The 13,181-nt window shown below is 42.3% G+C and overlaps 1 protein-coding gene across 1 annotated transcript; it reads left to right on the top strand.

Moving 5' to 3' along the window:
• Positions 1-15: 15 nt before the first annotated feature.
• LOC311043927 (extracellular calcium-sensing receptor-like) lies at positions 16-6,666 on the top strand (the record flags this gene model as incomplete). Its single annotated transcript, XM_084055351.1, has 10 exons — positions 16-124; positions 607-769; positions 929-1,202; positions 3,419-3,688; positions 4,033-4,239; positions 5,216-5,443; positions 5,539-5,679; positions 5,824-6,049; positions 6,110-6,228; positions 6,358-6,666. The coding sequence occupies 10 exons, from the start codon at positions 16-18 to the stop codon at positions 6,664-6,666; spliced, it is 2,046 nt and encodes a 681-aa protein (XP_083911477.1).
• Between the last annotated feature and the right edge of the window lie 6,515 nt (positions 6,667-13,181).

Here is a 13,181-nt window from a genome sequence, read left to right as displayed (position 1 = left end):
ACAGTGCTTGTGGCAATGGAGCGCCTTGACAACGTGTGGCCCTCAGAGGCCCCTGGCAGCAGTAAGCTGGTGCAAAGGTGCACCTGTTACCCCCAGGGGGCCCCGGGCACACGCGGACCCTGGTGTGACTGTTCTCATGGCATTCCCCTGAACAGTGTTTGTGCCAAGTTTGGTGAGGATCTGAGATTTATTTTTATTTCTTTATATTTTTGCATATTTAGGCCTTCAAAACGGCATAGAATAATGCATAATAAAATGAATGACTAGAAAATAACCTTATCTAGTCATTCATTTTATGACCTACAGTGTGATTGACACATTACACATGTTTCATATTATTTTCATATGAAAATATTGTTAACTAGAGTCTCGGGGGGCTACGCCCCCCTCGACCCCAGCCGCGCACAGGGCTCTAGGGCTGTGAGGGTGCGCTTATTTTCGGGTATAAGGTGGCACAGGGGATGGCACATTACTGTGTATAAAACTTAACAACTGGACAATGGATTTAGAGAAGGGGAGGGGGTGTCGAGATGGCTTCTCTAGACATACACCTGATTTCATACCTGCACTCGTACTTGATATTGTTCTCTTTCTTCTCTCCTTTAGCGTCCTCATCTTCCTCCTCTTGTGAGTTACAGGCACAGTTTAATTCCAACAGAATTTACAAGCCTGGGGACTTGGTTCTGGGTGCCGTGTTTGATATCCACTTCTCCTCTGCGCTCCCTGATCTGTCTTTCACCTCCGAGCAACAGCACCCCATTTGCTACGGGTGAATATCACAAATACAATAGTATGCAAGAGAACAGGGACCTTGTTTTGATGTATGGCACCATAGGATTAGTTGATGTTACTGTATATTTCATGCAACGATAAATATGCAATGTTACAGTGGCATTTTGTGTGTTAGTCTCTTCATTGACGCCTTCAGACGGGCCCAGACCATGGCTTTTGCCGTTACAGAGATCAACAGAAACCCCAGCCTGCTGCCCAATGTGACTCTGGGGTATATTCTCTATGATACCTGTTACACGCTCGCATTTGGATTCCGTGCAGTGTTGTCATTGCTCAGTGGGAGAGAAGAGCAGATTCAACTGGAAGAGAGCTGTGTTGACTCTCCTCCAGTGCTCGGAATTGTGGCTGATATTTCTTCATCAAATACTATCGCCATCGCTAGTGTATTAGGTGTGTACAGAGTGCCCCTGGTAAGTTGCTTAGTTGAACCCCCATTTTACCATCACCTATTTGATAAGTAAGTTTGGTGATTTGGTTGTTTAACAAATATAATATGATATACAATGTATATATTTTTAAAAGACTGAACAAATGAGCATGTGAGCGAAGCAGGCAGATTTTGGATATAGGTTTCCATAAGGTGGTTTGATTCATCCTGGAGCTGAGAGTAAGACACCACACAAGAGTATTAATTCAGACAAAGAAACTTAAGATAAATAATATAGAAATGGAAAGAGTGAATGAAATAACATTTCTCAGAGTGATTATAGATAATAATACATTAATTTGGAAGCCACATATAAAGTGTATTAAATTAAAAATATCAAAGTCATTATCAGTATTATATCAAGTTAAAGATATTATAAATCAGTCATCATTATATACCTTGTTTGTTCCTTCATACTCCCATACATTACTTACTGGGTGGAAGTGTGGGGCAATACGTACAAAACAAACACAGATCCAATTTTCATTCTACAAAAAAAAGCAATAAGAATAGTAAACAAAACAAAACTCTTTATCAAACTGAACACACTGAAATTTAAGGACCTGGTTGATTTCAAAACCATCCAATTCATGTACAAAATAAAAAAAACAGCCAATTGCCAAACAGTATCCAGAAGTTGTTTGAATGGAGGGAAAGTAAATATGAATTAAGAGGAAAGTATATATTTAAAAGAAAAATGGTAAGAACAAATTCAAACTGTATCACAGTTAAAGGGGTCGAATTATGGAACACCAGTGGTGAAGAACAGAAAAATTGCAGTACAATACTCAAGTTTTAAAGAATGTATAAAAACAACATTGAAAGGATATTGCATTAACCTTTGAAGATGTTTTTGTTTCTGTTCTGTTCTGTTTCTTGTCTTCATATTATTTTTCATTACATAGATTTTAGAAATTGTATTTCTAAATTATTATCTAAGTTATTTGATTGTTGAGCAATAAAGGATAGGACTAGATACGCTTTAACTTCATCCTATGCCCTTTTCGAACACCCTAGAGTACAACATGTATCTGTTTTCATATTTTCATATTTCTTATTTATTTTTAAAGTGTATTATGTTTATTTTATGTATTTATTTTGTCTTTTAACAGTATCCGAAATGAACAAATCAATCTCAAGAATTCTAAGGCCAAATGGGTTATCGGCATATAAGTGATATTACACTAATAATATAATAATATGCAGTCAATAGGGTGTGTATTTATTTATTTGTTTGTTTGTTTGTTTGTTTGTTTTAAGCAGTGAGTTGGTGAGAGGTGAGTGATGTTGAGCAGAGTGACAAGTTGAGTGCTTTGTTTGTAGTGAAAATGTGTCCCAAAAAACAAAAATAAGTTCTATATTGTATAACAGATGTTTTATGTCTTTTTCAGGTAAGTTCCCATGCCATTTGCTCCTGTCTGCGTGACCGGAATCAGTACCCTTCCTTCTTTAGAACAATCCTAAGTAATACCATCCAGGTGAACTTCTAAGTAGTATGTTCCACACACTTGACAAATACCTCCCTCCAGTGACTTTAATTGATATTGCATATCACCTCTTATTTGCTTATTTATTATTTATAAACATATTAAAAGTTAGAAAATGTGTGTTTGGTACATTATTTCTCGGTGGTAACAACGCTTCTTGGCAATAACTTTTATTCCCCTTATAAACAGTGCCCCATTTGTATGGAACATGCACTGTCTTGCTGAGTATGTCGGTTGTACCCATAACAAACCTTCTCTGCCAGTGCCAAACAGCTTATTTACAATAGGATTAGTGGAACGGCCTGGAGGTCTGTTACAGTGGGATCCTATGCAGAGACACGGAGCCCCCCAGGTACTCTATGTATCCCGTGTACCCCATGTATCCCATGTACTGTACCTGAGGTACGTAGCTCAAAACAATAGCAACAGCAGAATAAGCTGTTTGGCATTGGCAGAGATTTGTCACATTTTTCATGGGCGCAACCCACATACTCAGCTGCGCCGCTCACCCGACAAATGCATGTTCCTTACAAATGGGGCACTACCGAATAAACAGGCTTTCCATCAGTATAAAAGTTATTGCCAATCTAATTTAGATGGATAGATAGATAAAGAGATAGATAGATAGACCTTTATTGATATTGAAATTCAGTCACCAAAGGTTAAGGATGTACCTCTATAGCACTCATCCCTCCTTCCTTCATCCAATCAGGTGCGAGCTATGCTCCAGATTATGAGACGGTTCGGGTGGACCTGGGCAGGATTGCTGTTTATTGATGATGCTTATGGCCAAGATGCGGCCCAAATCTTCCAGTCTGAGCTGGCCCAGTCTGGTTGGGGTTGTCTGTCGTATGCGGAGGTTCTGCCCTGGGACAGTGACCCGGCTGAACTCCAGAGGATTGTCTCTGTGATGAAGAAGTCCACGGCTCGTGTGGTCGTTGTATTTGTATATGGGATCCGTCTGTTCAAACTCATGGACGAGGTTGGGTTTATGATCCATGTTAATGTAGGAAACTCATAATTATAAGGAGTCTGAAATGAGTTATATTGAAGTGAAGGCATCCCTTCATATAAAATTGGTTGCTAATTCATTGCAAACATTTGGTTTAATTGCAATGCAATTAAATCACAATTAAATTGCAATGCAATAATCAGTCTTAGGTAATTCAAATTAAATGCTCAGTAATTGTGTATTTTTCTGCACAATAAGCAAATACTGAAACCATTCACACATTTCTAAAACTAAATATTATATTGTATTTGCCTTGATCGTTTACAGAAGATTGTATTATTATTATTGTTATTGTTGTTGATTACAATCAACAGGTGGTAAAGCAGAAGGTGACCGGTCTACAGTGGATAGCTCATGTGGGCTTCTTAGAACAGTTAGACCTCCAGACTCCTCGCTACATGCCCTACCTGAGAGGCACCCTGGGTATTGGCATCCGCCGTGGAGAGATACCTGGCCTTAAGGACTTCTTGTTGAAAATACATCCTAACAATGACCTTGACAACAGCCACGAAAATATGATAGTGAGTCATTTGTTTAATTTCAACGTTCACGATATGATATTTATTGTTACACCTTGTGTACATTAGAGTAAAACATGGCGTGGAGACACTTTTCATGTGGCATCTTCCAAAACAATCTGTTGTTGGGGTGTCTACTATCTTTGATGATTCTGCCAGCTTTACTGACATAGCGTAGTATAAGTCTTGGTGGGAGGGAGGATGACACTGATAAGTTTGGCTGTCTGCAAGATAATGTCTGTTTTAAAATATTCGTGATGTATTATATTTCAGTTTGAGTATTCATTTTGTTTTGTCAGGTGAGGCGGTTTTGGGAGCACACATTTCAGTGTAAATTTGCACCCCTTCCGTCAGAGTGGGTGGATGCTGGTGGAAGGGTGTGTACTGGACAAGAGGACCTAGGAACAGCAGAAACAACCCTGTTGGATGTGTCTGAACTCAGGGCAACGTATTGCGTGTACATGGCTGTGTATGCTCTGGCCCATGCCCTCCATGACATGTTGAAATGTGTGCCAGGAAGAGGGCCTTTCACTGGGCACAGCTGTGCCACTTTGCAGACAATACAGCCATGGCAGGTGGGATATTAAAAAACAGTTTAATAGAGTTTATAGTTGGGTTTAATTTTTAATAATAATGAATATATAAATATGACATTGGTACAAAGCATGAAAGATTGACATACTAGGATGAAACTGTATTAATAATGTTCTTAGTGATGTTCAATCATACAGTACTTATTGCCTGCAGTCGATGTTGATGTTTTTTTGTTTTGTTTTTTTGGTGGTGGTGGTGGTGGTGGTGTGTGTGTGGTGGGGGTACGTTATTCTGTGCAGGGACACAGAAGCCCCCCCACCCCCTCCTATTCCCCAATGCACAGAAGAAGAAGATGTTTCAATTGGATTGGTTTCAAGGATATAGTTAATTCATAAACAGTCCATGTCAGTGTCACTGTGTATCCTGTGTTCATCACCATTTCTAGCTTGTGCATTACCTGGAAAAGGTCAACTCCACCACATCATTTGGTGATCAAGTATCATTTGACGAGAATGGTGATGCCTTACCAATCTGTGATATCATGAACTGGGTGTGGCTCCCTGATGGAGGCACAAAGGTTCACAATGTAGGCCAGTTCAAGAAGTCAGCCTCTGGAGATGAACAACTCATCCTTGATGAAGACCGAATCTTCTGGAACTTTGAAACCAAAAAGGTCACTTTGGCTGGCTAAAATACCTAACGTTGAGCTCATGATGTGAATGTGATTTAGTTTGGAATGAAACTGATCATTGTTACTTTCCTCTGTAGCCTCTTCGGTCAGTGTGCAGTGAGAGCTGTTCCCCTGGAACCCGTGTGACCAGAAGGAAAGGGGAACCTCTCTGCTGCTTTGACTGCATTGCTTGTTCTGAGGGAGAAATCAGCAATGAGACTGGTAGATTTACATTTTGTGTACAGTAGGTTATCTATAGGCTACAACTGATACTGTACTTGTTTGTCCCTTTAACCTTGTCCTCTTTGTTAGACTCTACAGAGTGCACCAGTTGTCCAGAGGACTTCTGGTCCAGTCCCCAGCATGACCACTGTGTCCCTAAGATCATGGAGTTCCTCTCCTACCACGAGGGCCTGGGTATCTCCTTGACAACCATCTCATTGCTAGGCACACTTATCTGTGCCATTGTCCTGGGAATCTTCGTCTATCATCGAGACACGCCCATGGTACGCGCCAACAACTCAGAACTCAGCTTCCAACTTTTGCTGTCACTCAAACTATGTTTCTTGTGCTCACTTCTATTCATTGGCCGTCCCAGACTCTGGACTTGTCAGCTGAGGCATGCAATATTTGGGATCAGCTTTGTGCTGTGTGTTTCGTGTATCCTAGTAAAGACTATGGTGGTGTTGGCCGTGTTCAAGGCCTCCAAGCCTGGGGGTGCAGACATTATGAAGTTTTTTGGTGCTGTGCAGCAAAGAGGAACAGTTCTGGCTCTTACTTCTATCCAGGCAATAATCTGCATAGTCTGGCTTGTGTCTGCCACACCAACTCCTTATAAAAACACTCAATACCAAAGTGATAAGATAGTCTATGAGTGTGAAGTGGGATCAACAGTTGGTTTTGCAGTGTTACTAGGTTATATTGGTTTACTGGCACTCCTCAGTTTCGTCCTAGCATTCATGGCAAGGAATCTTCCAGACAACTTCAATGAAGCCAAGTTCATAACTTTCAGCATGTTGATCTTCTGTGCCGTGTGGATAGCCTTCATCCCAGCATATATCAGCTCTCCAGGCAAATATGCAGATGTAGTTGAGGTATTTGCTATTTTAGCATCTAGTTTTGGTCTGTTGGTGGCGCTGTTCGGACCAAAGTGTTATGTAATGCTTTTGAAACCTGAGAGAAACACTAAGAAGTCCATCATGGGTCGCGGTGCCACCAAGACGTAGAAGCAGAAATTCAATGATAATGCATTTTCTGTGTATTTTATAGCAACACATGTGTATTTGATTGCTGATCACATTGTTAGCAATTGATTCAGTACAGATTCAGCTAAATCCAGTCAGAGATGCAAACATTATCTGTCATGAATAAAGTTGGTGAATTGTTGATTACCCACCCTCAAAGAACCCTAATCCTAAATTTGGTGTTTTAGATCTAAATAGACAAGGATTAGCACCTCTTCATACTCTGTAGTGTAGCTCAACGTACTACAGGTATGTAATTGAATTAAATTAAATGATGTATAGGTTTAAATTGGTAAATGTACCGGCCGTAAACTATTATTGTCTAACAGCATTATTTTTTGAAGGCCTCTGCTTTCAATGGGTTAAAGCTGCTTTGTGTGATATTTTCATGGTCAAAAGACTTGAAAACAATATTCTCTGTATAAAGGTACCCGGGGTGTTACAATAGGCTTATTTTGGGCTCGCTGCAGAGCGAGCACTCAAATGTTCTTCCAGCTTTATGTTTTAAAATTGTGTTCACTTTTTTGGGTCTCTAATTACTTCCACATACTTAGTGCTCTTCAAACTCGGACATAAAAACTCTCCACAAATCTCCATATTCACTGGTCAAAAACCTTCTAACTCCACTTGAGCTGGATTTGAGTAAAGTTGGTATCCTAACTTTATACATTGGCATATACTTGCATGTGTCACTGTCACTATATTATCATCACTTTACCCAAATCCAGCTCAAGTGGAGTTGGAAGGTTTTTGACCAGTGAATGTGGAGATTTGTGGAGAGTTGTTGATTAGCTCTGAAAATATCAGATAGTCATGATCAAACAGCATTCATAATCCTAATAAACCTTAGGTATCTACAACGCTCTTAAAGTTTAACTACATGCTCCGACAGCAGAGATATACAGGGAGCTATCCATTCAGCACCATGTGAAGAGTCACTTCATCTCAAATATACAGGGAGCTGTCCATTCAGCACCAGTGATGTTTTTAGTATCTAAAAATAACAACAACAACAAATATAGCTGCAAGCAGCAATAATACGGGGCCAGGAGAGAGAAAGAGAAATGATAATTCCTTTAACAGGTCAGTTCATGAAAGTCCTTGTGGTCTTGTTTCCAATGAGGGCCTGTGAGCAATTAGGGGTTCAGAGTCTTGCTCAGGGCCAAATTTAATTTCGTCGACACATTTGCTGACCTGGAATCGTACCTGGGGCAACCAGAGCCTCTGGCTCCCTAGGCGGGGCTCACTAACCACTCAGCTATGGCCGACCCTCAGAGAGAGAGAGAGAGAGAGAGAGAGAGAGAGAGAGAGAGAGAGAGAGAGAGAGAGAGAGAGAGAGAGAGAGAGAGAGAGAGAGAGAGAGAGAGAGAGAGAGAGAGAGAGAGAGAGAGAGAGAGAGAGAGAGAGAGAGAGAGAGAGAGAGAGAGAGAGAGAGAGAGAGAGAGAGAGAGAGAGAGAGAGAGAGAGAGAGAGAGAGAGAGATACGGAATAGATTGAAGAGACAGAGAGAGATACATGGAAACGGAATAGATTGAAGATAGAAACGGAATAGATTGAAGAGACAGAGAGAGATACATGGAAACGGAATAGATTGAAGATAGAAACGGAATAGATTGAAGAGACAGAGAGAGAGACATGGAAACGGAATAGATTGAAGATAGAAACGGAATAGATTGAAGAGACAGAGAGAGACATGGAAACGGAATAGATTGAAGAGAAAGACATAGAAACGGAATAGATTGAAGAGAGAGAGAGAGAGCCATGGAAACGGAATAGATTGAGTCATGTTTTTTGCAATTCAACTTAAATGAGTCTGCATCAAGTGAGGCTTGAACCGGCAACCTTGCGGTCATGAGGCACTCTTAGGTAGCTGCAACACTACCTATATTGCTATAGCTTTGTCCAGGCTGATATTGCCTGTTGAGGATCACAAACTCTTGCCTTCTGTCATGACCCAAGCCCCTGTTTCACTAACACTAAGATCACTCGTTCACAAACCATTTACCAATTAAGAAATTGTACATCTCCTCAGAACCAAAACTAGTGAAAGTAGCCGATCTACAAGCTCACAAACCATTAAAAGTTGTCAGATTGTACATCGGCTATTTTCACAATGAAGTATGTTATACATTGAAAAACATACTCTCATTGCTATCTGAAAAGTTGTGAGATTGTAGATCAGCTATTTTCACAATGAAGTATGTAAAAAACACTCAATTAAGTATTTCATGTTATCTTTAACAATTGCAAATGTATTCATTGATAGTCATGTTGTGTGAAATGCAACTTAGATGAAGTCTGCACCAAGTGAGGCTTGAACCTGTGACCTTGAGGTTGTGAGACATACACTTAAGCGGGACGCTATTGGACCAACAGACAAACCTCTGAAGGGCCAGTGAGAGAGAGACAGACAGACATGGAAACTGGAGAGAGAGACAGTAATGGAGAGGAGAGAGAGAGAGAGAGAGAGAGAGAGAGAGAGAGAGAGAGAGAGAGAAGAGAGAGAGAGAGAGAGATGGAAACTGGAGAGAGAGGGAGGGAAAGAGAGAGAGAGAGAGAGAGAGAGAGAGAGAGAGAGAGAGAGAGAGAGAGAGAGAGAGAGAGAGAGAGAGATGGAAACTGGAGAGAGAGAGAGAGAGAGAGAGAGAGAGAGAGAGAGAGAGAGAGAGAGAGAGAGAGAGAGAGAGAGAGAGAGAGAGAGAGAGAGGGAAACTGGAGAGAGAGAGAGAGACGTGGAAACTGGAGAGAGAGAGAGAGAGAGAGAGAGAGAGAGAGAGAGAGAGAGAGAGAGAGAGAGAGAGAGAGAGAGACATGGAAACGGAATAGATTGAAAAGAGACATGGAAACGGAATAGATTGATGAGAGAGAGAGAGATGGAAACAGAATGGATTGATTGGACATCTCAACCTATTGCCATTGACAGGAATCGAATTCTCAACCTTCGGACTAATAGGCTTCAACATTACCTATAGTGCTATAGCTTTGTCCAGGCTGATGTTGTCTGTTGAAGATCATAAACTCTTGCCTTCTGTCATGAACCAAGCCAACACTAAGATCACTCGTTCACAAACCATTTACCAATAGAGAAATTGTATGTCTCCTCGCAACCGAAAACAGTGAAAGCAGCTGATCTACAAGCTCAGAAACACGTTGCTATCTGAAAAGTTTGGAGATTGTAGATCGGCTATTTTCAGAATGAAGTATGTCATACATTGAAAAAGCGTACTCTCAAATAAGCATTTCAGGTTATCTTTACCATTTGCACATGTATTCATTGATACAGTCATGTTGTTTGCAATTCAACTTAAATGAAGTCTGCATCAAGTGAGGCTTGAACTGGCGACCTTGAGATTGTGAGGCACTCATTTAAGGGAGACGCCATTGGACCAACAGACAAGGAACTGTGAAAAAGGAGACCACACAGATGATACAGTTTCACGCAAATAGCTGAAAAATCCTGGGTTTAAGTATTTTTCAAACTGCTCAAAATTGCGGACAATCTAAGGGCGGAGCTTACTGGTCAAAGCGATACATGTGTTCCTCATGAGTCAAGGCACAAGTGTAAGCAAGTTTCACGACTTTCGGCCAAACGAGGCATGACTTATGCCTGTTTAAAGTTTGCATTTTCAAAGAATTGCTATAGCGCCCCCCTTTGGCCAATTGGAGTAAGATTGGTTTCAGTGATATTTGGAATGACCCTGTACATTTCTGCAAAGTTTCAAAGAAATGTGAGTCTGCATGTATGTTTTAGGTGCAGATGAATAATTTTCATAAAACTGTAATAGTTCAAATCTATCTACTCTTGGGATTTTTGAGCAATCTGCACGAAACGTTTAACACTTCAACTTTGGACCTCTGCCTACAAAAAATTTCAACGGATTTTCCATAAGTGAAAAAATGCAGAAGTTAGGAGCCAATGACTGTTTTTCATATAATTCAAAATGGTGGGAGATCTAAAGGTCAGAGGTCAAAAGTCAGAGGGTGAAAGTTGTTCAGCATGAGGAGACGCATATGTGTATCCAAGTTTCATGGCTGTAGGTCAAACAGGGCATGAGTTGTACCTGTTCAAAGTTGCCATTTTCAATTGAGTGCTATAGCGCCACCTTTGGACGAAAGATTGTGAGAATTATTTCTTGATAGTTTTTCATGACCATCTACCATATGGCCGAGTTTCGTAAAAAGCGACTGCACAGTTCAGCCAGAACTGCGAAAAGTGGCAGAAGAAGAAGTGACAGAATACTGCCAATAACAAAACAGGTCCAGAGCTGAGCTCTGGCCCCGTAAATACTTGTTTTCACTTCTTTCTTTTTTTTCGGCCAATTCCCATCAGGGTGCGCCACATCATCTGTTTCCATCTGCTTCTGTTTTCGGCATCTTCCTTGGTCACTCTAGCCACCTGCATGTCGTCTCCCTCCTCATTCATAAACTTCATCTTTGGTCTACCTCTTCTCCTCTTGCCTGGCAGCTCCATCTTCAGCATCCTTCTCCCAATATACCTCTCATCCCTCCTCCATATATATCCAAACAAACATCCAAACCTCGCCTCTCTTGCTTTATCCCAAAACCTTCTAACCTGGGCTAATCCTCCAATGTAATCATTGGCATCCTCAATTTTGCCACCTCTAGTTCCGCCTCCTGTCTTTTCATCAGTGCCACCATTTCCAAGCCGTACACATCTTCCCTCTCACTCTAGCTGGAACCCTTCTCTCACAAATCACCCCTGACTCCATCAGTTCCACCCTACCTATCGCTTCTTCAGCTCTCTTCCACACTACCCATTACTTTGGACTCAATTCAACTTCACTATATGACTTTTTACTCACGAGAAAAAAGAAAAGAAATTCAAAACATTGTGACTTAACTATGCTTTTCACCCAAACACCCCATTATGGGAGATGAAATGTGAAATACATCCACATAAAGATGATAGCCCCAGGTGGGAAAATTCAGTCAAAGGGTATACAGATGACCGAAGTCTCCAGCTCAATACTTACACTTGCTGGTATGTGTTACAGCTGAGGTTCCTGCTGCTGAGGCAGTATAGAAACTCTCCTGATGCAGATGACAGGAACCCTCTCAAACGTCCAGAGAACCACTTCCCAATGACATCACTGTCCCTCAACTGTTCATCAGTCAGAATCGACACTCTCAGCTCTCCAATCACATCCAGAACCGCAGACGCCGATGGACCAGTCATCGTCATGGACTAGGGGAAGGATTACATGGGTCAATATTTCATTTAAATGTGCATTACGTGTGAGCTCATTTGGTGTAAAGAATAGTGGACAGGGCTTTTCGCTCTACAATAGAGAACTTTCATTCCAAACCTGGGTGGACTTTATGTGGACAAATAACAGCTTCTGGGCAGAAATAATTGATTCTTTATTTTTATTTTGCATTGGTGCATTTTATAATTACTAATTATAAACATAGACTGTAATTATGTGTAGGTCTGAGATGTACTAACTCAGTCATCATTGTTCAGTTTATTTCAGTGTCTGGTTAGATCTAGTTTTTGTACCGTGTTGGCTAGAAGATCAAGAGCTGCATCCAACACCCCAGAGGCCTTGGAGAGGAACAGCTTCCAGACTGGTCTGGAACCAGTGCAGCTGGGGCACCAGTAGTTCGGTAGGCTTGCGTGCCGCACGTCCGGGGGCCAACATCCTCCGAGACTAGGCAGTGGTACTATTTAACCCATAGTTGGGGGCTGGTTCGTGGGCACCAGTAGTTCGGTAGGCTTGCGTGCCGCACGTCCGGGGGCCAACCTCCTCCGAGACTAGGCAGTGGTACTATTTGTCCCATAGTTGGGGGCTGGTTCGTGGGCACCAGTAGTTCGGTAGGCTTGCGTGCCGCACGTCCGGGGGCCAACCTCCTCCGAGACTAGGCAGTGGTACTATTTAACCCATAGTTGGGGGCTGGTTCGTGGGCACCAGTAGTTCGGTAGGCTTGCGTGCCGCACGTCTGGGGGCCAACCTCCTCCGAGACTAGGCAGTGGTACTATTTAACCCATAGTTGGGGGCTGGTTCGTGGGCACCAGTAGTTCGGTAGGCTTGCGTGCCGCACGTCCGGGGGCCAACCTCCTCCGAGACTAGGCAGTGGTACTATTTAACCCATAGTTGGGGGCTGGTTCGTGGGCACCAGTAGTTCGGTAGGCTTGCGTGCCGCACGTCTGGGGGCCAACCTCCTCCGAGACTAGGCAGTGGTACTATTTAACCCATAGTTGGGGGCTGGTTCGTGGGCACCAGTAGTTCGGTAGGCTTGCGTGCCGCACGTCCGGGGGCCAACCTCCTCCGAGACTAGGCAGTGGTACTATTTAACCCATAGTTGGGGGCTGGTTCGTGGGCACCAGTAGTTCGGTAGGCTTGCGTGCCGCACGTCTGGGGGCCAACCTCCTCCGAGACTAGGCAGTGGTACTATTTGTCCCATAGTTGGGGGCTGGTTCGTGGGCAGCAGTAGTTCGGTAGGCTTGCGTGCCGCACGTCTGGGGGCCAACCTCC

Source organism: Gymnoscopelus microlampas, assembly GCF_963454915.1.
Source record: "Gymnoscopelus microlampas genome assembly, chromosome: 1".
Classification (NCBI taxonomy): Eukaryota; Metazoa; Chordata; class Actinopteri; order Myctophiformes; family Myctophidae; genus Gymnoscopelus; species Gymnoscopelus microlampas.
Note: the sequence above shows the minus strand (reverse complement) of the source record. Positions and strands in the feature narration are given on the sequence as shown.